The 25479-nt window shown below is 39.6% G+C and overlaps 1 protein-coding gene across 2 annotated transcripts in view; it reads left to right on the forward strand.

The window, feature by feature from the left end:
* Positions 1 to 25479, forward strand: part of SYNE1 (spectrin repeat containing nuclear envelope protein 1) — a 356826-nt gene that overhangs the window by 289913 nt on the left and 41434 nt on the right. Inside the window, exons 1-4 of one of the 2 annotated variants that reach the window (XM_063124530.1) lie at positions 3158 to 3543; positions 9916 to 10078; positions 19207 to 19394; positions 20315 to 20465. In XM_063124530.1, coding sequence (XP_062980600.1) covers positions 3422 to 3543; positions 9916 to 10078; positions 19207 to 19394; positions 20315 to 20465 — 624 coding nt within the window. In that variant the 5' untranslated portion in view covers positions 3158 to 3421. Of the gene's footprint in view, positions 1 to 3157; positions 3544 to 9915; positions 10079 to 19206; positions 19395 to 20314; positions 20466 to 25479 lie in introns of those variants that run through there. The other variant, XM_063124531.1, reaches the window with a different exon arrangement.

The raw sequence follows: 25479 nt of genomic DNA on the forward strand, positions 1-25479 counted from the left end.
AGGCAATAAATAAGTAAATCAAACATTATTTATTTATTACATATCTATACTGCTTGATAGCCAGAGCTCTCTCGGCGTTCCACAACATCCCTGCCAATCATACACTTTTAGTTTTAAAACTTCTCTATCTTTGGTCTCAGAGGAACTATGGCTACTATTTGTTCCACTGCTTAGTTAAAACATGCTCAAAGTAGGCTCTGCAGTGCAGAATGCAACTAAAACATCCTTGACAGATGGCCATCTGGGGGGGATCCACACGTCGCTCCCAGAGTGCTTCTATGCGATCCCAGTGCACCCCTAAAATGATAGTCTGACTTCCCTGTAAAAGAAACGAGGAAGAGCCGTCCATGCCGCCGCCGCCGCCGACGAGGAGAGCTCTCCCCCGGCAAGGAGAGCTCGGCAAAAGAAGGCGGGGTGGCCGAGCTCTCCTTGCCGGGGGAGAGCTCTCCTCGGCGGCAGCGGCGGCAGCATGGACGGCTCTTCATTTCTTTTACAGGGAAGTCAGACTATCGTTTTCGGGGTGCACTGGGATCGTATAGAAGTGCTCTGGGAGCGACGTGCGGATCCCCCCCCAGGTCTCTCCTTAAATACTTCCAGTGAAGAACCCACCCACCCCGTGCCCTAACCGAGGCCATCTATTCCACTGTCAAACAATCCTTACCCTTACGACATTTCTCCTAATGTTTAGTTGATATCTTCTTCCTTCAGTTTACACCCCTTGGCTCTAGACTTACCCTCTGCTCCATCTTCTGTATGGCAGCCTTTCAGATACTTCAAGACCATTATCATATCTCACCTAATCTTGTTTTCTCCATGTTAAACCTACCAAGCTCTTTCAACCATTCCACATAGGACTTGGTTTCCAGCCCCGTCCCCATTCTATTTTTTCTTCTCTGGACACACTCCAGTTTGTCAGTGTCCTTAAAATGTGGTGACTAGGACTGGATGCAATGCTCCAGATGTGGCCTGGCCAACACAGAGGAGAGTGAAACTTTGACTTCCTGTGACCTGAATCCTATGCTTTTGTTAATGAAGCCTAAGATTGCATTAGCATTTTTTAGCAGCTGCATCATCATTATTATTATTATTTATTTATATAGTACCATCAATGTACATGGTGCTGTACAGAATAAAACAATAAATAGCAAGACCCTGCCGCATAGGCTTACATTCTAATAAAATCATAATAAAACAATAAGGAGGGGAAGAGAATGCAGCAAACAGGCAGTATAAAACTCAGAGCAAAATCAAGTTTTAAAAGCTTTAGGAAAAAGAAAAGTTTTTAGCTGAGCTTTAAAAGCTGCGATTGAACTTGTAGTTCTCAAATGTTCTGGAAGAGCGTTCCAGGCGTAAGCGGCAGCCGAAGAAAATGGACGAAGCCGAGCAAGGGAAGTGGAGACCCTTGGGCAGGTGAGAAACATGGCATCAGAGGAGTGAAGAGCACGAGCGGGGCAATAGTGTGAGATGAGAGAGGAAAGATAGGAAGGAGCTAGACAGTGAAAAGCTTTGTAGGTCAACAGGAGAAGTTTATATTGGATTCTGAAGTGAATTGGAAGCCGATGAAGAGATTTCAGAAGTGGAGTAACATGGTCAGAGCGGCGAGCCAAGAAGATGATCTTAGCAGCAGAGTGGTGAACAGAAACCAATGGACTGATGTGAGAAGAAGGAAGGCCAGTGAGAAGAAGGTTGCAGTAGTCCAACCGAGAAATAACCAATGCATGAACAAGAGTCTTGGCAGAAGAGACAGACATCACACTTAGCTTGTGATCCACTAGGACACCTAGATCCTTTTCGCATGTACTGCTGCAAAGCCAGGTCTCTCTTATCCTTTACTCGTGTCTTTGATTTCTTTGTACCTAAATGCAGGACTTTATCTCTGTGGAATTTCATCTTGTTAGTTAGTTTGGACCCAGTGTTTCAGCCTGACAAGAACATTTTACCATCTTTGCTGATGGCTATCCTTTCTAGCTTTGTGTAATCTTCATATTTAATAAGCAGCTTCACACCATATCATTTTTAAAGTATATACTGCCTGTAGTGCTTTCAGCCTTGATCTAGTTTATAAGCGCAGTTTATCAGGCTTAACTGCTAGAGCAGAGTTGAGAGGTTGTAAACTGTTTATTTGACACCTCATTGCTCAACTCTTAACATGAAATGTTCTTGGTTTTGCTTTATTTGAAGGTAGTTCTTACCTTGACCTTGCACAGGTGCTTAACTCAACTGGCTACTTTTTCTTCTTCAGTGATTTGTTGTTGGGGCTGTGACACTTTATTACTGGAACTCTCTTATAAGGAAAAATAGGAAGCTACCTAATACTGAGTCTGACCATCTAGTATTGTCTTCCTGGAGATAACAGGGATTGAACCAGGGACCTTTACATGCAAAGCATGTGCTCTACCTCTACCACTAATGATGTAGCAGAGTTCAGTCCTGTCTCTTCATCCCATCAGAGTGGGCTGGAATGTTGGGGAATGGATTTGATGCAGGAGGAGTATCTAAAACTTTTCTTTACTCAGTGTTCAAACAATGAGAAAGCAAGCATTTAAACATTTCAGACTCTTTCATCCTGCATCTCTAAACCACCTTGGAAATCCTTTTACTGCAAGTTGGAATAAAAATAAGTTTCATTAAAAACATACTAAGAACCCTCCCCCTACACACACACACACACACACACACACACACACGGTGAATGACTCAATTTTTAAATGGGGTTTTAAGTCCCCTCTATCTTTTTCAATATGGATGAAATGCATATGCTTAAATAACTCCTGTTGATATTAGTGGGACTTAAAATGGTTTAACTTTCACTGTTTTGTGCCCAAAGGTTATTGATCTTGGGGTGGGGGGTTGCTTACATTGGTTAATCATGAATATGTTTAATTATTCATTTTAGTGTAAAATTTCCATTTTCAGTTGTATTCAGGCTATAATAATCCCATATTTCTGGTCAGAAGCATATTTTATTTTCTCTTTTTTCTCTTGCTATTTTCTGTTTGCTTTTCTTTGCTTTTCATTGTTTACAGTCCAGGAGAAACTCTCCTTCCAAACATCCCCTTCTATTTTTTTTAAAAAAATAGCTCACACAGTACCCACCAAAACAAATAGACAGATTTTACTTTGTTTACACCAAGCAGGCGTGCTTTTCCTGGACAGCCTCTTTGGACAGTTGAGTCTACAACTGTTCAGAATCTACAGTGAAGGTTCTCCTTTTCCTCCTCCCCTCCCCCATTCGTGGCCTACATTCCAGGAGATCACCCTGGCACATGTTGATGAATGTAAGTTTTATTTAGAAACATGACCACTTGTCACACAGCTTGGTCTCATATTATCAAGCAGGCACTTACTAACATTTGTTTGGAGTGGGAGCATTTTTTGCACAGTGCTCTGTGTGGCACACTGTCTTTTGATTTTGGATTGAATGCTCTTAATTTTTATCCTGGAAAGTTTAATGCTGGTGCTGGTGGATTTATGTGCCGTGAAGATGGCAGATGACCGCAGTGTGGATTCAGACCTCCCTGATTGCAATTGCGATGTGACAAGGCAGGCAACATTTTGATTCCTCCCCCCACCCCGCTTTTATGTATTTCTTTTTCTATTTTAGAAACGTTTCCATATTGAATAGGTGACTAAATGGGTGCTAAATGCTCACAAATAGATGTGTACCTTTTAAATGCTTAAACTTTTGCAACTCTGGAATCAGCAACGTGAACTGAAAATAGTCTTGCTAGTCCTAGGAATGAAGAGCTCAATGAAACTGTACACCTGGTTTTACTACCAATTAAATGCAAGGTTACACATTGCACACCGGTCATAGTAGAAAATGCATTGCATTTCAGACTTCTGTGTACTACTGAAGTGGTGAAGAAAGGGCTGACAAGGTGAATGGTTTTATAGGAGTATTTCAAGCAGTATACATTTGGTTTAAACCACCAAGGACATTCTCAATATCAACAGGCTATAAATTCAGGAACATCTCACAGGTTCCTGCTTTCTGAAAAGAAGTGTTTTGTTATGAACAAAAGTGATTCTGAACTACAGTACAGCCCTCTTCAGCACTGGGAAACAGAAAAGAAGGAGGTTTATTTCCTTCTCCATTGGTTCAATTTTTCCTGGTGCGAATTTCTTGCGATTTAAGAAGCTATTAGACCTGTATGATTATGCCTTACAGAACTAAAAGAAAGTTGGGAGAGGCTGTTCTGAAACTACATTACCCGCCTTTAAAAAAACACCCAACAACTTCATTGTAAGTTATTATTAGCAACCAGCTGTCTGACTTAATCAAAGCTGTGACTTCAGGATATACTGTAACATATGTAGCAAATTTATGTTGTGAATTGAAATGCAAGGCATGTATAAGTCTGAAAAAGGTTTTCATAATATTTAATGGTAATTCCTCATACATGCATTCCTTTTTTAAAAGCAGATATATAAATATATTATAATATTTCGTATCTAAATTAGACTAATGTGAACATACCATTACTTGAAAGTTAAGGGTAATAATATCTAAGAGTAATAAATAATGTCACTGGACAATTAAATTAGAAAGCAGACAAGGTCAGATTGTTAAGATATAATGTGGTACAGCAACTCACAGGGACTTACTGTACTTATATATCAAGCTTGCTAAATTTATACAGCCTTGATTAAACCTGTCATGTGATGATTCCACGTTGCTATTTTGAATGGAGAATCTTTGTTAGCAAGAGAAGGAACACAGATCAGCTTCTTAAAGTAACATGCTTAGAATTTTTTAGAAACTGCAATTTTCTAAGAATATTACCTTCCAAAGATATCCACATTTATGTCAAAGAGGACTTAGTTACATTCTGCTCTTTATAACTGGGGCATCACCCTTTCACACAAAATTAGTTCCATTGCCTTTTAAACTATTTACCCATAACATTTAGTGAAACATGATTCTGTATATATGTCTTTCAGTTAGCATGTGTACATCTTCTCCTGAAACTCTGTGTTTCCTAAATAATCTGAATGCACACAAACACTGTAAACAGACTTATTAAAATTGAAGATGAAATACACCAACATACACTGTGTTATTGGTGCATTTTATGAATAAAGAGCTACTGGCACTTCTGCCATGGCTAGTAGTTCTCCTAAAAACCAGAAGTGTGGGGATATAACCCACAGACTTTGAGTCTAAGTTTACCCAAGGCAAAAGGGGATTACAATGTGAGATTGTGGTTGAGTTGCTGGAGTTTTAAATTTACATGTGCTTATTCATTACATGCTCTCCTTCAGAGTGGAGATGGCAAAGAACCTCTTAGAGTTTGCCAGAAAGAGCCACAAAAATTTCCAGAAAGCACACAGGGCAAAGTGTTTGTTTTTCCTGTACCAGTCTAGCCCCAGGAATATAGAAACATGTTTGCTCTGGTATTCTGTGTTGATAAGGTTCAGGCTAAACCTCTCAAGGGAAGGAAATGTATAAATTATAAACTATGATTTTCAGTAATATAAAAACTTGTGGACAAAAATTCCCAGTTTGGCTGCTATGGTTGCATATGTTGAATAACCAGGAGAGGTATTGTGCCTTTGTCTGTCCTTCTGCATTTATACAGGAGTCTTTTTTCACATCTGGATTGTGAGTGTAGATTTGCTACGTGCAGCTCTACACATTTGCAGCATGAACGTATCCTGGGCAGTTTTCTCTCAGACTATGGGCACTATCCTACGCTCACCCCATACTAGCAGATTAGGAATGAATAGTTCCTGAAACAACAGGAAATTACCAGAAATGCTAATTTCCAGACTAGGGCAGGTTAGTGGGACTCACAAAAGAGAACAATCTGTAAATGAGCATTTCTGCTTTTCTGGAATTATTTCAGGAACCACTAGTAACTGCTGTGCTAGTGGTGACTGCCGCTGGCACAACAAAACTAGCAGTGGCACAGCGGCAGCTTCGATATTGCCCATCGTTTGCTTTTCTTAAAAGGTCAGTCTGAGAGAGTTGTAGACAAGCAATACTGTTCTTGTTCATCAACCCAGCAGCTATGATGGAAAAGAATATATGGGGTCAGAATGGAGATCTGGTAGAGATGTCCAAAAAGCAAGTGCACCGTAAGCAAAAGGTCTAAAAACTTACTTACATCCAACCTTGCCTTCTCCTGACAGACTAGCTACAGTTCCTGCTCTTTGCATGTGAAAAAGCAACTACTACTGCACAAACGTTTTGGAAAATATAACCCATTAGAGAACAAGAGCAAGGAGAAAGATACAGGGCCTTAATGAAATCCACACCACCACCATTGTAGCCAAATCATGCTCTCACCCAAGTCTTCTAAAACAGTAGTTAAGCAGACTATTAGAAAAAGTAAGGGTGCTGGTCTCCTCTGCCCTCTGTCCTTCAAGCACTGACAAGAGCACTGTTAAAATCACTACACTTTGTCCAACATATGATAATTAAAGAAAATAATTGTCTATAAATTTGCTCATCGTTTGACTTGTTTCTTTGGAAGAGAATTGTTAAGACAATTATATGTAGTGAAAATTATATGTAACACATTTTGCCTCAGAAATGTTTGATAGGTTTGCTGTCTGTTTTATGACAAAATGAAAGCTATCATGAAATCAAAATGAAACATGTGCTAGTTTAGGTGCATTTTGTGTGTCATTGTGACAAATAGTACTATGTTTCCTAGACGTAACTGAATATGTTCTGCTTCTATTTCATCTTCCTTTTAGAATCATTTAGCCTTCAGTTGACTAACACGTTACTGTTGAATTTATGTTGTGAGAAAAACAGTTGATTGAACTGATTCTTAGCCACTACTACATTTTTAAGCAACATTTAGAAAGCAAGTCTTTTATTTGCCTTTTTCCATACGTGTGTGTGTGTGTGTGTGTGTGTGTGTGTGTTTAACGTCAAAGAAAAAGATTAGCCCGGTTCACACACAATAGCAAACCTGGTTTCTTGTGAATGAGCCAGTGTGCTAGTTTGTATTTTGTATTTTTATGGATTGTTGTAAACTGCCCAGAGAGTTTCAGCTGTAGGATGGTATAAAATAAATAAATAAATAAATAAATCCACACTAAAAACACCCCCATCCTTAAAGCCATAGTAAAAGCATGTCCATCTAGAAAAACCACCATGAGCGAGAAAGAGACAATAATAATAATTACCATTGCTAGTGGGAGTGCCTAAACAACTCATGGACAATGGTCTATTCCTGCGTTATGTAGCATGGTGCTAGGTTCCAACTCTGGCTTGTCAGGCAAGAGACAAGCAAATGGTGTTTGCATTTGTGTTGTACCCCACCTCGTTCCAGAGGGAGAGGCGGGTAACAAATAAATAAATAAAATTATTATTATTATTATTATTATTATTATTATTATTATTATTATTATTATTATTATTATTATTGTAGTGTGACATCCAAAACCCCAAAATAACCAAGGGACAGAGCATTAACCTAGACCTGTTTAGTTGCTCTTGCTAGCGGTGGATCCAATTGAAGTGTGTGAATTAGCACACTGGTTCATTCATGACAACTCAGATTTTGTTTATAAAAATGCGATGGTTTTTGTATGACAACCAAGCCATTCTGTAAAAGCTATTTTTGAACGGAAAAGCTCATTCAATTTCATATAATTTGTAGCCATCCTGGGAAAACAAAAAAATGTGTTTTTATTACAGTTGCTTACAATAAAGGTTACTTTCAAAGAACAACCAAAAATAATTGTTATTTGTTCTATTACACCAGTGAACATCTAATGATTCTCATCAAGGCCACTGCAGATTAGCAAATCTGTTAATCTGATGGTAGCCTTTTAAGCATTGCCAAAGAAGAAGATATATACTGCCAAAACAGAGGAGAAATGATAGCATACAAAATTTGCATATGTATTTATTTAAAATGATACCAAATAGATAACATGTGTGAGATCAACAATATGCAGCCAGATCCTAAACTTCTCCAGGACAGGGATAGCCTGGTCACAGTGGAGCAGGTGCTAGTAATCTCAAGACTGAATTACTGAATTACCTTAAAGTTGGCCCAGAAGCTTCTGTTAGCATGTAACTCCTTTGATGTGGAAATTGTGCTGGCTCCCTATTTGCTACTGGGCTAAGTTTAACGTTTTGTTATTGGTGTAAAAAGTCCTAAATGACTTGGGACCAAGATATTTGAAAGAGTGCCTTCTCCAGTCACTGAGGATGAGGTGCTTCCGGTGGTTTGCATAGACCTGAGGTCTGTTTAGAGTCTACTCAGAGTAGAGGTATTAGTATACTAGCTACCTCTCTGTAGAATTCCGTGCCAGTTAAAGTCAGCTAGGTGCTAATGTTGCTTTGGTTCAGCATTTGCTAAAAGCGTTTTTATTTAAATAAGCTTTTACTGAATGACCAGCCACAGTTTATTGGTATAACTTGATTTTAAATATTTTTGAATTTTTATTTTATTTTTTATTTTTTGCTTTACTGTTCAGGAATCTTTTTTGGATATAGAGTTGTTTATAAATTTGGTAAGTAAATAAAGCAGGAAGATAGTGGCCTGGGAAACTTAACATACTAGCCTCTAAATTATGAGAAAAAGTACACTGAGGTAAACAAATGCCTTTTCACGGTATTTGAGCCAAACACTTCTTTTTTCTACATCAGGGGTGGGTAACACACGTCCCATGGACTGCTGTCTGCTGGCCCCAAATTTATTTTAAAAAACTTTGGTGGGGAAAGTGTCTGTTATATCTATGAAGCACCAAAAGGGACAAAATTAGGTTGTTAACTTTGATGCTTTTGGTGCAAACTAATTTTGACCCTTTTGATGTCCGTAGTGGATACAGAAAGCCAAAAGGATCAAAAATAGCAAAAATAGCCTCTGGACCTCCCAGAGTTGGCCAATCCTGGTCTACATGATCCTTTTCATCATGTAGGAGGTCCTGTGGAAAAGTTTTAAAAGGCCAACAGGTATTCTATGTAATCCTGTATATGGGATGAAAGAATAGTTAATTGTACATAAGAGAAAAAGAAGTAGAATAAATTGGCCATAGATGTTTGGGAGCTAAGTCGTTTCTCTCTGCTTTCCTATAACTTGCCTTCCTCTATGAACTGTATCAAATGTGTATGTGTTTGTTGTGGATGCATGTATAAAACATTATTCGGTCAGCAGTTACACTGTTAAAATATTGTGGCTTGGGTTTTGGAAAAAACTTCATGGCTGCACATCAAAAGTGCTACATTGAAGAAAGATGTTTGGATTCCCTGTAACAATTCCATATTTGTTACATTAAAAACAATTTTTTAAAAAGAAAGCCCCAGTAACAACCCATTTATTTTCTAATCAAAGTACATTTTTATATTGGTAGCATTACCGACCACAAACACTGAACCTAAACCAAACATTACAAAATGGATACTAAGAGAAGTGTTTTCTTTCTTTTAACAACACTGTATCGCCTAAGAACTATTTCTATTGTATTTTTTTAAATAGGAAGCTGCCTTATACTGGGTTAGACAAATGGTCCTTCTAGCCCTGTATTTCTGACACTGACTGGCAGCAGCTCTCCAGGGTTTCAGGCAGGATTCTTTCCTTGCCCTACCTGGAGACACTGGGGATTGAACCTGGGACCTTTTGCATGCAAAGCAGGTGCTCTGCCAGTGAGCTATGGCCTTTCCTGTAACTAAGTAATTTGTATATATGGAAATACCTTGTCAGTTTGACTAGTACACAGGACTTGATTTAAGAACTGAAGTTTAGAACCTGAGACTTTGGAACAAGGTTGATGGAGATATGTTTTAGAATGATCTGTGTTTTAATTATTCCCATAATACTTGTCAGCACTTCCTGTCTCTTCAAATTATAACAAGGGTTCTGGAGTTGAACTAACATGTTATTTAACAATGCAGGCATGATGAGCTATTTAATAACATGCTCACGGTATTGTCTCTGAATTTGGCAGGATGAAGAAGTTGAAGGAGACCCTGGTGGCAGTCCAGCAGCTGGATAAGAACATGAGCATCTTGAGATCTTGGCTAGCCCACATTGAATCAGAGTTGTCCAAACCCATTGTCTATGAAACCTGTGACTCCGAGGAGATTCAAAGGAAACTAAATGAGCAGCAGGTAAAACAAAAATATGAGGTAGAAGAGCAAAAAACACACACACCATGAAACACCCACACTCTCCATTCCATAATGGTGAAGGGTGATACAAGTGTGGTGCAGGCTTGGACCTGCTGTATCCAGCTCAGTTTTCCAAGAATGCATTGAGAGGAAGATACCCTTGAATTTCAAGGCAAGTGATGTTAATAGCATTACTCTGGTAGAGTCTTCTGCTGGCTATGACATCCAGTCAACATGGAACTGCTCACTGACCCTACCAACAGAGGTAAGGCACTGTGATGTTACGTTCAGAATGTCAGCTACTGCTGTAATTAGCTTTTCATTGTGTGGGAGTTTTGGAGTGGATTGTGAGGTGCTGTTAACTGTCATAGATCTAGACGAAGCCTTCTGTGTTCGTCTACTGCAAGTTTTATAAATGCTTGAGATAAGAATTTCCATATTTGGGAATGCCAAAATATTTTGTTCTACTTTGGCTGTTTCTAAACTTGTGCCTTAATTCCTTTGCATGCAGAGTTGCATGAGCTATACGTTTAACTTTCAAGCTTGTGCATAATCTGCAAAGCCATGATCACGGTAGAAGAAGAAAAAATGGAGCAATTGCAAGAAGGAATTTCCAAAGGGGGCATTTATTGTAGACTCTTTTTAATTGTCTGAAACTATTCCCAAGGAGGCTTTTACAATGTGTTGACTCACCCATTTCTCAATTGCAATCAGTTTATAATTTTAAAATAATTTTCAGCAGAAACAGAAATTAAAAATCATATTGAAATACATAAAATGATTAAATCTCTACTTTCAAGCCACTACTCAGCCTCTAAATGCCACTCACACACCACCACCAAGGTTTTACAACAATTGCAAAAAACATGCTTAACTTTTGGATCTTAATAGAAAGGCAGTTCTACAGTGACCATATTTGCACAATCCTGCAGCCTACTGTGGCTTATTTAAGGTACAGTGGGTTGCTGTGTGTGGAGCTAACATTTTGGACATACAAGTTGTGGCAGGCACCATGGTTTATTGTGACATATGGAGCCGACAATTGTGGCTTATGTGGGGGTTAAGCAACCCTCCCATAACCTATGGCCTGTTTTAGGGTTATGCGAGGTTTGTTTAACCATCACGTAAGCCTCCCTCACTGGGTTCACATGACGCAATAAACCATGGTGTCTGCTACAGCTTGTATGTTCAAAAGGGCGGGTTGCACTGTCACCCCGTGTCACAGCTTGAATATTTTATAGAAAAGCCAATTCACCTCGGCTTCACTAAGCCATGGCAGGCTGTGGTGATTGTGCAAATCAAGTCAGCCATGAAAAATGGTTGCCTGTTGCCACATATATTTAGCATGTAGTTAATGCATTCAAGAGATCTTTTGGTCAATCTTAATCTAAGAGCTGGTGCAAATGTGCCTGCAGCCAGGTTTACCTATGGAAACAATGCTTCTGTGAGAGATCCACTTATGTGATCAGTGCAACATTGCAGAAGCTTCAGAGGGACCCATGCTAGTTGATTGCATCAAAACCCACAACAAGTGTTGTGGTATCTTAAAGATGAACCAACTAAACTGTATAGCCAATGAAAGCTTATGCCAGAATAAATACGTTCGCCTTTAAGGTGCCACTAGACTCCTGGTTGTTTTTACAGAAGATTGTGACTGCTTCTCTGTGTGGGGAAGATTATAATAATGAAAGTGGAGTCTTAACTTTATGTCCTCTTTTCCCACAATATACTACTGACACAAATAGACAACTCAAACATTATTTTTGCAAAATGCAGTAACATTGCAATGGCTCTAAGATTCATATAGGTCACATAAGAGGACAGGGAATGAGCCAGTCTCTTAGAGCACATCCCTTTAATGCCTAGATAGGTCAGAAGGGGGACTTTGGATTATACCAAAAGGCTACAAAGCAGTGGAAATGGTGGGGTGCTCGTACATTTTGTACCTGAAGCTCATCTGTCCAGAGGAGGTAGGGTCCCTAGTTCAGCTCCACAATGCTTCCAAATAGACAGCGTAGGACGTCCTTCAGAGTAATTCAGGGTTACAAAGGTGTGAATGGCTGTCAGGAGTCTCATGTAGGAATGCAAGAGTCACTGCCATCTCACTGCAGGAGAAAAAGTACCTCTGGCAGGAGCAGCTGTGGCTTTTACAGAGTTTGAAATGAAAGGCTGAAAACAAATGAACTCATTACTTTTACATCAGTCACATGGCTATTTGCCTTTTCAGTGTTACTATACCAAATGAAGGTGCAGCCAGGGACCATGAGAATTATACCTATGATCCAGGAGATTCATATGATTGGTGTGATTTTTGTAACATAGAAGCAAAATATGTTTTGATTTTCTTTTCTGTTGGGGCTGAATCTTCCTTATCTATGTTCTCACTGCTGAAGAGCCGGTTGTGGTTTAAAGTAGGTTCTTACGTTTATTCGTCAATGAGTTCTTCCATGCAGCCTCTGATTGATCTTTGTTATACAACATGTGACTTAGCTCTAGGTGCCCTACCTCTGCTCTCTGAGTCAGCCTCTTCCCTTACACACACAATATTCCTCTAGCCCTGTATCTATGCCATGTCTGCTTAAGCTGTGCCAATTTTCTTCCCTTTCCAACTCATCATTTCCTTTTAGTTATTCTTCAGGCAAGTTAATGAGATGAATCATAGAGTTGGAGGGACCTTGCAGATCTTCTAGTCCCAACCGCTGCTCAGTGCAGACTCTGCACTGGAAGGTGCAGCTACAGCATCTCTGACAGATGGCCATCCAGCCTCTGCCTAAATACCTCCAATGATGGAGAATCCACCACCTGCTGAGGCAATCTGTTCCACTGCTGTACAGCTGTCACTTAGCAGAAGGTTCCACACCTTAGATCAGCCACTAAGAAAGTCTGACTCCTATACTTGCTGAATATGCCTCAGAGTAGCCAGACTAAGAGAAGGGCTTCTCCTAAGGACCTTAAAATCTGGGCAGGCTAATATGGGAAAATGCTGACTTTCAGATACTATTTCCCACTTCCAAAATAAAACTCACACTCACCCACCCCTTCACTATTTTATTTCCACCCAATCCATCCCTGCTTTTCCCCAGTCCTTGTATTTCCTACAGGAACATTCTGACCACCCACTAGCAAAGCCTACACCTATATCCCTTATATGATATATATGTAGCCAGGCTTTTTTCTGGGAGCCCTGGGAATACTGCTCTCAATGGAAGGTGCCTGCAGTGGCAATCTTCCCCAGTCCCCTCTGACACAGCTGAGCTGCATCATGTACAGTGATGGCAACAGCAGCAGTAGCAGTGAGCCCTGCCAGGTCCACAGTGCCCCAGCATTTTCTGAAGAATCCTATGTGGCTGTAAGATTTTCTACTCCTGGCTGAAAAAAAGCCTCTCATTCTATTCTTATTTGCCAAGTGGATAACTACTGTAAATGTCTTGTCATCTTCCATCACCTCCTGATCCTTTCAGAGCACATATGGAACTTGTATGTGATGGATGGAGAGTTAGCTCTGAGAATATTTATCATACAATAACTGATTATATATTATATACAATATTTTTAATATTTTTTAAAAAATCAACCAAGTATTTGCATATGTTATTATCTTCTGACAATTTAATCGATGCTTACTTGGACAGAGATAGATAAACACACTATCACACACTGTATGCTATATACTGTATTTTCTCAATTGAAGATTTCCTCCAGTTACAGTAATCTGATGTTCAAAAATCAGATAAAGTACATATATTCTCCCTCTCTCTCTTAGGGCAGAAAGGTGTTATAACACATTCAGGATAGAAGGAGAGTTATAATAGATATTTGTTTTCAGCCAAAGGTTTCTGAACAATATATATTGTAAAGAACAAGGAATCAGTGTATTCTATCCACATGAGAAGGTATGCAGAGTTACTTTAAGAATCTACCAATCAAAGCAGCAATATAATAATAATAATAATAATAATAATAATAATAATATATTTATTTATTTATTACCTGCCTCTCCCTTTGGATCGAGGCGGTGAACAACATTAGTACAGGAATCAACACATCTTAAAAATTATTGATTTTACATTGATCTGGGTAGGCCTGCCGGAAAAGGCTAGTCTTCAAAGCTGCCTTAAAATCACAGAGAGAGTTAATTTTATGAATCTCCTCCGGCAGGCCGTTCCACAATCCGAGGGTGACAGAAGATATGCATACATAGTTGAGAGAAAGCTTTACTGAACTCAGTGGTTCTTACTTCTGAATAACTATGTATTGGGATAGGCTGCACAGTGGACAGATTATAATTGTCAAAAGCCTACCAATGTGGGGAGATTGAAGCTGGCATACTTCGTATGTACACACAGAGACACATGCTTGTTTATCGATTTAAATGTATTTTTATACTCCCTGTTGGTCAAGGACTTGTCAAGGTTGTAGTGTTTTAAATTTTGAATTGTACAGTGTTTTTTGAGTGTACAATACAAATTTAAAACAGAGCAACACAAGTAGGGACAAGAGCAGCAATCCAACATTAGGTTCAACATAGAAAGATATAGTAGTCCAGTGAAACATTACAACCTTTTCATATTCAGTCCATGTGCAGTATTGACATGTGATATATAATTATTTGAACCATATTTGTTTTAACTCAGAATAGATAATAATGAAGTTCTTTTGTCTTCCCCAGTGAAAAGCATACTGAAAACGCTGCAACATTAAACACTGGGGAAGAGCTCTTTCATCCCCACTTCATGCTCTATAGTTTGAAGCACATAAGTGTAGCCTGGTATCTCTGGCCATTGACATGATGAAGTTCATACCACAGAAGAAATATTAGTACAGAAAAAAGGATAGGATGTACATAGCTACAAAGTAGGATATATCGAACTGCATTTGGATGTAATGAATAAGCCTTAGACATGTGCACTTCTCTTCTGCTCTTCTCCACCATAGTTGTGAGGAGAAGACTGGAAGCATATGCCTCCATTTTGGCTACCTGTAGTTTGTCATTAAATCTGAACTGGGACAATGTGTGGTTAGTTTGGTCTGTCCGAACAACCCAACTTCAAATTGTGGTTTACAATCCTTGTTTGTTCAGATACCATAGTTAAAACTAACAGTTCTTCATCAGACATAATGATGGGAGCAAATGCTTTTGATGTCCTCATGGCTGTGCTGGTGGAGGAGAAGTATGAGCAGGCCTTGTGCGCATACAGTAACACTACACTTTGGTTTAGCATTATGTCTGAATGAGGTCTCAGTTGAACAGACTAGATTTCAATCTCTATGGTTTGAATGACCAAATTGTATTCCACTGTGTTATTATACCACTATGCTATTCAGTCAGACATACAATTGTAGGCATATATATCCAGTTTGTATCCAGCAAAATACGCATCTCAGTCCTTCGTTTACCCAGATTTCTCATGTATACATTTTAACAGACATTCTTACATTATGTTGTATACATATTCAATCGTCATGAATGAATGTATTAAAATGCATATAAGTGAACATATAAAAGTGTAGCTACTATGTATATAAATTATTATTTTTGGAAGTCTGAAAGTAGATATATATTTCCCCACTTTCTCAACATATAGCTTAACCCAGACTTCCTTAACATCCCCCATGAACGTGTTTTCAGAAAAACAGATTCAACAAGCACACTCCATAATTCACATGAGAGCTGCGATAGTGCTACAGTTGTTTATGCTCCCGCCTTATCTACTGCTCTCAGGGCCACATCGATTCTGCAGTTTTACTGCAGTGGCATCTGTTGCAGAATTCATACTGGCAAAAAGGGAACAACTGTGACTTTGCATTAATATTACCACTATATTTTAATCTCATATTAATGTTCAGAAATTATTGCTCAGGCAAGTGTGATCCAAAAGAGCAATTAAATCTATTTGAGTATAGATTTACTTTCCCTATTTTTTTTTTAAAAAAATGAATAGTTGAGGGTCTATGTACTTTGCCATTCATTTTAATAAGCCCAGTTCATATGTAACGACAACCCAATTCTAAAAGAAAATCCTGTTGCAGTATAAATCTATCCAAATAAGTTTTGTTTAAAGTATGATAGAGAGATACTTTGAAAGCTTGTGTCTTCATATATCACTGGAGATTAAAATATAGTGCATCCAGTGAATTTTTCATGTTTTAGTATGATGAATAGTCCATTTTTATGGCCATGATCAATAGATCCAATACTGCTGTGGATTTTCATCCATTAAAGGGAAACATTCTGCATGTGCATGAGCACTTCCTATTGTGTGTTTGTGTATTATAATAATTAGCCCAAATGCCTCCCCCTGTGGCATGATTGATGATTGGGAATTCTCTGACACTTGAGATATGTAGGTATATTGATCAAGCTTAATCCAGAGTGGATACTATAAACTGCTGAATGATATGTTTGCAAGTGGAGAAGGAAGCATAGAATAAAGACACCAGAACTTGGATTAAACTAGGGCCTCTTTACTTGAATAATATGGATAATTCACCCCTCCCTGGATCTGCATGTGCAAGTGCAGGAATCAGTGGGTCCTATCTTAGGCCACTTGCTTGGCTTAATGGGCAAGCACCCTGCAAAGCCTGGAGTCAGGTAAAACACCCAGCTTCTTACTTATATGCCACTCTACAAGTGTGGGGAGACCGCCCCACATCACCCCCTCCCTGTGCCTCACAGTGCAGGGTAGGTGAGGCAGGAAGGTCTCCAAAGGCAAACCCTATCCTGACACGGGAGCCTCACAGTTCCCTAGGAGCAGGTGCTCCGGATATGCCAATCACCAAAAGATGCCATAGTGCTCACCATCCCTATCCTAAAATTACCAATTCCCGCACCTCCCTAAAACAAATTAACCTATTTATCCACCCTCCTTCTTAGCAATTCCAGTAAGAAGTAGGCAAAACCTCGATGGAGGAAAATTCCTACTTAGCCCTCCTTCCAAAAGGAGCAACTGGCTAATCGCATACTAGATTAAGGGAGGAAGGGTGGGAGCCAAGACGAAAGAGGCCGGGCTTCTTGGCGGGCTGGCTCTTATAGTTCCAGCCCCACCCTGTCACTCAAGGCACACGTGCCTAAGCAAGTGAGGTGCCTTTACTCTTCTCCTTCCCCCTGGCAACAACCGCTTCCTGTCCAAGCCGTTCTGGCTGGTCGGGTATAGGGTTTAGGATTAGCTTCTTCTGTGAGGATTATTTCTCTGCTGTATGGTTTACTCTAATAATTACCTTTCATGCTGTAAATACCACCATGTGCATCACCCCACTCCAGTTTCTGTAGTCTTTTTTAATCTATTTAATAGTTTCCTTCCAATGCTGGTTCTTGACAAGTACATAGCACCCTTTGCTTAGATTGCAGAATATTACTTTTATGTATTCAGATTATGCTATGCCACAAAAAACAAACCTGAAGAACCAGGAAAGCAATTAGATTCCACATTGCAAAAATCTGTTTAATGTCATTGAATTTCAGACTTTTCAGTTTGTATAACATAGGCTAATTACTTGCTACAGCAATTCCCCAGCTGGGGCAATGTTAGAGGAGTGATGATAAATGTCAGAGAATGCAAATTCTGGTTTTCAGATACAGTAGTTGTAGGAAAACACTGAAGATGCTTCAAGGTGCCACTCAGTTGTCTGAGAGGGAATCTACACGTACTGAAGGCGCATGCATGCGCCCCCAGTACGCCCCCAAAACGATGGTGTAGATTCTGCCTACCTGCAGCCCAGAAGTGACGGAGGAGGAGGAGGCTGGGGAATCCGGCCGCGTCCTTGCCGCCGCCGCCTCCCCGCCGGCCTCCTGCTGCCGGCAAAAGAGCCACCCGGGTCGGAGAGCTCGGCTTCCGCTTCCGCCGAGCATGCGCCTTCAGTACGACGTGTAGATTCCCCCTAGAAGACAATTTGCTCGGAAGTTTGATTCATTGGCTTGTACAAGAAGTGCATTACAGCAGGGGGAAAGGCAAATGCATTTCATTTCAGAGAGTGAAGATTTGCAAAGTTTAAAGATCTGGTTTTGGTTGTATTCAAGATTAAATAGCAAAAAATTCAGTGACTGCTTTGAATATTCCATAATGCCTGCAGCAAATTGTTATCAATGCAGGTCAGCCACTTTTTTCATTTCCTTCTTTTTAAGCAAAAGGATTTGTGCTGTGGACTATACCCCTGCAAACCAACCACTTTCACAGGTCACACTTCACTCTAATCTGCCTTATTTTGGGGGTGGGGTGGGTGGAGTCCCACTTGTCGAAATGAACATCCTCAACCAGGTATGAAAGGCTTGGTCCCCACTGAGCTGTTTCTGCACAGGCTACTGCGAAAAGGACAACAATGGGGGGTGGAGAAACCACCCCTTGACTGAAGTCATAGCCAGGTGAAAGACACACCCCTGGGAACACCCTTCATGCCAAATTTAATCCAAAGGAAGGAAGCGCAGAGCATCTGAACTGCACGGGAGCCACACTTAGGCAGACTCAAAGTATTCTGCAAAAATACACCTTTTCCAGAGGGAATCAACGGGGTTGCCGCAGTTTGGGGACTATGTGATGTGCCGCAACTGTCCGCAAACTGCTCCCACTCCGCATTAAATCATCTGTGTACATTCACTCCAGTTCAGACTTCTTACAAAAGTCATATGCCCCTTCCTGGAAGCCAACTGAGTGAGAAGGAAGAAGAGAGGGAAAAGGTGGTGGCAAAAAGTGGAAAGGAGATGGCAAAAAGATAAAAGGGGTGACCAAGCTGCTTTTGGCTCTTGTCCTCCTCACCTATGGCTTCAGCCCTGTCCACTGCCAACATGTAGGCTCCCACACTTTTCCCATGAGGAAATGAAGGCTGTCCACCCCCAGTTTAAACGAACACTCTCATTTGTGTTGGGAGTGACTGTTTCCCTAACTCAACACAAATGCACCTCAGTATTGGATCTTACTTTCAAGTACATCCAGTTAGACTCCAAGACAAGAACCATTGGAGGGATTGGGAGCTACTCATTGAAAGGTTATGGGGTTTTATCATTTTCCAAGTAGGCCTGCTGTTTTTGCCTAATCCATTTGTCTTTCAAGCTTGCCTTGCTGCATATGCCGCATATACCTGTTCAGCTCCTGTTTTGTCTAAGATGTTTACAAGTTCGTCTATTGATCATATAGGAGCTGCAAAGGGATATAGAGAAGCACAGCACTGGAGTTGCATCGGTCCTCAACCTTTGTGAAGTTCTTCTCCATGACTGTGATGCTTGTGCCACTGAAACAGAATGCGACTCCATCCAGCAGGCCACACGGAACCTGGACCGAAGGTGGCGGAATATCTGTGCTATGTCAATGGAAAGGCGACTCAAGTAAGCAATTTCTTTCATGGCTTTTCCTCCCTTTTCTTTTGCTGATGTTGTTATATTTGTAATTTTTTAAAAGTAAGCATTCAGCCAAGTAATTCTTTGGATGTTTCTGTATATTTCTCGGAAGGGAATGAAACTTTGTCAATTATCCTGTATTTATCAAGTGTCTGCTAATGGTGCTAGACCAGCTTTTCCCAGCTTAAGAAGGAGAGTCCCACAAGCAACTCTCACCATTCCAGGCAGCCTGGGCCGAAATTATTTGTTTAGTTTTGTTTTGTTTAAAAAAATCCAGCTATAGTTGATGGCATTTTTAACATTTTCATGGATCATTTACAGTATAATAGTGTGTGACCTCATGTGATTTGTTATTTCCGCTACTGCATGCTCAATATATTTATTCATTCACCAGTACAGTTTTCAATATATTTAAGATAGAATACCTCTGGGATTGTTTGTCCATTAAATTCAACACTGGGTTAACTGCAGAGTTTAACGAACTGCAAAAGTTTTATTTTTCTATTAGAAAACCATACCAGAACAGCTGTTGTTTGTATAAAGAAGATTGCATTTCTGGACCTCTTTTGCTCAGTGGTTGGTTTACAGTATTCTTAATCATTATTCTTAAAATAATTTTTATATGAATCCCAGATGAGATTTTGCAGCATATAAAGGGGGGAAACAACCCACAGCTGCCTTAATTCCAGCTCAGGCTGGATTCAGTGAGTGATTTATGTTCTTGTTAATCAAACTTACTGTCAAGCTTTGGTTAAGAGCCAGTTATTGTTCAGTGCAACTGTTATTTGCTTGGGCATACTTAAGTGTGCAGTACGATTGCCCTGTTGCAGCTGGTGAACTAGATGAGAAAACCAAAAATAATTAAAATGAATCTCAGCCTAGCCCCACTTTTCATTTTTCATTTTCAGAATTGAAGAGACATGGCGACTGTGGCAAAAGTTCTTGGATGATTATTCTCGCTTTGAAGAATGGCTGAAAATTTCTGAAAGGACAGCTGCCTTCCCTAGTTCTTCTGGTGTACTATACACGATTGCTAAGGAAGAACTAAAGAAATTTGAGGTGAATTGTTATGTTTGAAATATTATACCTTCTAATCCTATTATGGCAATGAAGGTGTTCTTGCTGTGTCAGAGCACGTGTTGCTTGACAGGGAGAATTGCTATTAAAAATAAGTGTTCGAAATTTTGCAGCTGTCTCATGATAATTTGCTAGGTCAACTTTCTATAATTCTGATTTTGATGTGTTTAGGTCTCTTCATATATAATGTTAAACCATAGTTTAAAATGGCTTGCATATGCCTTGGCTATGTGTGTTCCCCTTCTTGCCTCCTCTGGTGCTGTCACAAGGAGGAGGTTGGAAGCTGTTGCTTCCATTTTCAACTAAACAATTACTCATTATGTCCAATCAAGAGAAACTATGCTTAGCGTTGACTATAGTTTAGGTCGGGGTGGGCAACTTTTATCCTACAACTCCCATTATCCCTCACCATTGGTTATGCTCGGTAGGACAGATGGGAGTTGTAGGCCAAAACATCTGGAGGGCCACATATTGGCCATCCCTGTTTTAGGGAAATGAGCCAACTTCCAGCTATGGTGAATGATCCTGATTTCCCCCCACAAAATTTGCACTTCTCTGAATTTTGCAATGGAGTTCTCATCAAAAAATGCATAGTAGATAAAATAAGGCTGAGATATGCATTAAATTAAGAAAACAGCTTGCAAAAAAGTGTATATTTGGCAAAAAATCATACAAAAATGCATTATTAGGAGTAATGTACACAAAATTGCTTATGCATTTTCTTGCATATTTTTAAAAAATTGAAGTTCAGAACAAACTGAACTTAAGATTAGAGAAATTCTTAAAGTTCAAAATGAACCTAACTTAAAACTGGAAAAATTAGAAACCCAAACAAACAGATTTGTCCATCCGTAGTGTGAATGCAGTTATTTTTAATTGATCAAACTATAGTTTGGAGGAGTAGGAGAATACTTGCATGCTCCCCTTTTCCATCCCTTCCCCCTTCATGCACTGAGATTCAATAAGTTACTAGTTTAGGCAAATCATAGATTGCCATTACGTTGGAACAATATTTATTTATTACATTTATATAGCACCCCATAGCCGAAGCTCTCTGGGCAGTTTACAAAAGTTAAAAACAGTAAACATTAAAAAGGTATACAAAATTTAAAACCATCAAAAACATAAGAACAGCAGTATAAAAACAACAACATCCATTTAAAAACAACAGTTCTGGGGTCCGTTAAAAGACAAACTTAGCGTTGTTAAATGCTGTTAAATGCCTGGGAGAAGAAAAAAGTCTTGACCTGGTGCCTGAAAGATAACAGTGTTGGCACTAGGCGAGCCTCATCGGAGAGATCATTCCACAGTCGGAGGGCCACCACGGCCATCTGAGCCTCAAGTGACAAGAGATGGTTCTTGGAGGACCCCCAAGCTACGAACCTGCTCCTTCAGGGGGCGTGCAACCCCATCCAGAACAGGTTGAACACTCCCCATCCAGTCAGAAGAACCACCCACCAGCAGTATCTCAGTCTTGTCTGGATTGAGTTTAGCCCTCATACAGTCCATTGTCGCAGCCAGGCACCGGTTCAGCACATCCACAGCCTCACCTGATGAAGATGAAAAGGAGAAGTAGAGCTGCATGTCATCAGCGTACTGATGACAACACACTCCAAAATTCCGGATGACCGTACCCAACGGTTTCATGTACATGTTAAACAGCATGGGGGACAAGACTGACCCCTGCGGAACCCCATACTGGAGAGTCCACGGGGCCTTGCAATGTTCCCAAGCACCATCTTCTGGAGCCGACCCGCCAAGTAGGAGCAGAATCACTGCAATGCAGTACCTCCCACTCCCAACTCAGCCAAACGTTCCAGAAGGATACCATGGTCGATGGTATCGAAAGCCGCTGAGAGATCAAGGAGAATCAACAGTCACACTCCTCCTGTCTTTCTCCTGACATAGGTCATTGTACTGGGCGACCAAGGCTGTTTCCGTGCCCAAATCAGGCCTGAAACCTTACTGAAATGGATCCAGATAATCAGTCTCATCCAAGAGTGTCTGGAGCTGGCCCGCAACCACCCGCTCAAGGACATTGTCCAGGAATGGAACATTTGCCACTGGCCTGTAGGTACTAAGATTTTCCGGGTCCAAGGAAGTTCTTTCAGACGGCCTGGGACCATTCCCTCTCGCAGAGAGGCATTAATCACTTCCTTGGCCCATCCGGCTGTTCCATCCCTGCCAGCTTTTATTAGCCAAGAGGGGCAAGCATCCAGTACAGAGATGGTTGTGCGAACCTGTCCAAGCACCTTGTCAACATCCTCAAGAAATGTTGACAAGAAAACTTTGGTTTGTATTTACCACTCAAACCAGGATTGGAAACCAGCTTCAAGCCATAATGTCCAGTCCTGTTTGGAAGACACACCATAGTTTGTCAGTTTTCAGAGTAAAGACAAGCTAGGATTTGCCTGAACCAGGAAGTAACTAATTGACTCTGAATGCATATGAAGAAGAGGAGGCAGGGATATTTATTTATTTATTTATTACATTTATATACCGCCCCATAGCCAAAGCTCTCTGGGCTATATTCCCAGTTCTCTAAACCGTGATTAAGGGAACTGGAAACATTACATGTCAACCAACCCCATGAGTTTTCTGTACTAGAGCTGGAAATAGCCTTACGGTCCCACTTTCTTCTATTTTATTTTATTTTATTTTATTTTGGTCTTTTTAACTTTGAAAGTTTCTTTTCCATTCTTCCTTCCACTTCCCATTTCAGTGATTTACAAACCAATGCCATCCTCCTCCAAGTAGGGCTTGGTCTTGCAAACATTCATATGCATGAGTAAGTTTGCATGAATGAGTAACCCATTTCTCTGAAGAATTTTTTTTCAGACTTGTCTGTCCAATCATTCCATCGGCCCTTAACTCACTGTATTTAATGAGTTCTATTAAATGAAACTCAACCAAGCATATTTTATTAGTCTCTGTTGATTGTCCCTCTGTGGGTTCTTTCTCTGTTTTTGTTCCACCGTCTTTTATCCTGATCATTTCAAGTACTTTATCTTCTGAAAGGCTGAATTACATCATTACCTCAGTTAACAAGAATGTGCTTACTAAAGAAGTTCTCCAAAAATAATCTTACTTTTCTGTAGAACTGCTCTATTATTTCTACCTTCTAATACACGTATACCGAACAAGGATTTAGACTGTCCAGAAGCAAAGTAAGGCAAAATTCCAATAATAATTGTGTAGAAGTGGAAATTTCAACAGTGACATACATGAGAAAAGCTGCACCTCCTGATATTTAATCTTTTACACTACTTTTAAATGAAGCTTATCTTTCTTTGCATGTGGTCATACTGGATGGAGATTAAAAAGGAAAAAAAACAGGCAAACACTCGTCTTGGCTTTAGCATTTGCACATCCTATTTGAGAGTAAATAAAAATTGGAGTAGTTTATGAGTGTCAGAAAGTCAGCATAGTTGATCCTTGAGTTTCTTCTAATTACAGTCATATTGCTGTCATTAGTTTAACAATAAATTATGATTATTTATATATTCTAGTTCAGCTCATTTGAAGGTTCTCCCTCAGGAATGCCCTTATGCAATTCCATTGACCAGAGACTAAATGAGGTTATAAAATCAGTTTAGAAATGCATTATTGTTAAGAGTGCACTGAGATCTTAAAAACATTTACAGCTGTCCTTCCTCCAGACAAAAGTTAGTAACAGATGAAATAGCAACTGTGATCGACTGAATATAAGGACGGCCTGTTTTAAGTCCTCAGTATTTGTTATAAATTCAGAGACAGGTGCATTTTGTCCCTGGGAGAGAATCTTCTTTAGAGCTTTTCTATTACACTCTTCTTTTGTCCTTCTGAACTATGTTTACCATTTCCAGTACATTTTTTTAAAAAAAATCTTTCTTTCTCCCCAATTGCCTAACCGCCTATCTCCATTCTATATTGACATTTAAGTTGAGTTGTTCATTTACAAGAAGAACCCTGTGAGGATTTTTGCTGCTTCAAATTACATAGTCCTCTTTTGTCCTTGGCTGCAGATTCGCTGCACAACTGCCTATTTTCAATTTAATTAGCAAGATTACAAAAACAACTAGGAACAAAAACAATACACTGCTGCTTTCTCCAAATGTTTCCATTTTTGTGGATTACTTTGTTCTGTTAAATGTAATGATTCAAAGACAGAACTAAATAGTCCAGCTGAAAGTGAGTGATCCCTCCTCAATATATAGGTACTTCTATAATTATTCTGTTTCATATAGTTTCTATGTGGTGCATTTACATAGAATGAATCTGATATAGTTAATTTGTGTTATATTACCATGCGTTCAAGCTCATACAATTAATAAGCTGTCTTTCTGTCTCTATTGATCTATTTTCCCCAGCTTTGATTTTGATTTTTTGCTGTTTGGGAAATGTATTCTAAGAAATACATTCCATTATTTTCATTGTATTTGCAATGTGTTCCAAATAAAATAGATTGATAGGCACTCCTACTTGAAACATTTTGTGCCAGCATATTTTATTCATTACATACATACATATATATTAAAAATCACCAAAGTAGTGAACAGCATAAAAATAACAGTATGAAATACAAATAAATCTACACATGGTCAGCAACAAGGTAAAAGCCTGGGTTACCACTCAGTGAAAGCCTGTGTAAAAAGATACATTTTAAGCAATCACCTCAAACTCAAAACTGTAGATGGTGCTTGTCTAATATCTACAAGGAGTGCATTCTGTAGGGTAGGTGCTGCAACACAAAAAGCTTGATTTTTGTGGCCATTTGTAGTGGGCCAGGAAAAGGGAGTAAGGTGAAGCACAGAAGCTGCATGCAGAGCAAATAGTTCTAAATAACTCAAGGAAGAACAGCAAGTTACATACTATAGGGATAGGAAAAACAGTCATGGAGGGTCTTGAGTTAATTTAGTGTAGGGAAAGATTCCTTGCCAATCCCAAACTTAATTAAGCACGCCTTAAACATGAATAAAACCAATCTCCCAAGTTTTCCAAAAAGATATCTTGTAGA

The sequence above is a fragment of the Elgaria multicarinata genome, chromosome 4, assembly GCF_023053635.1.
Source record: "Elgaria multicarinata webbii isolate HBS135686 ecotype San Diego chromosome 4, rElgMul1.1.pri, whole genome shotgun sequence".
Classification (NCBI taxonomy): domain Eukaryota; kingdom Metazoa; phylum Chordata; class Lepidosauria; order Squamata; family Anguidae; genus Elgaria; species Elgaria multicarinata.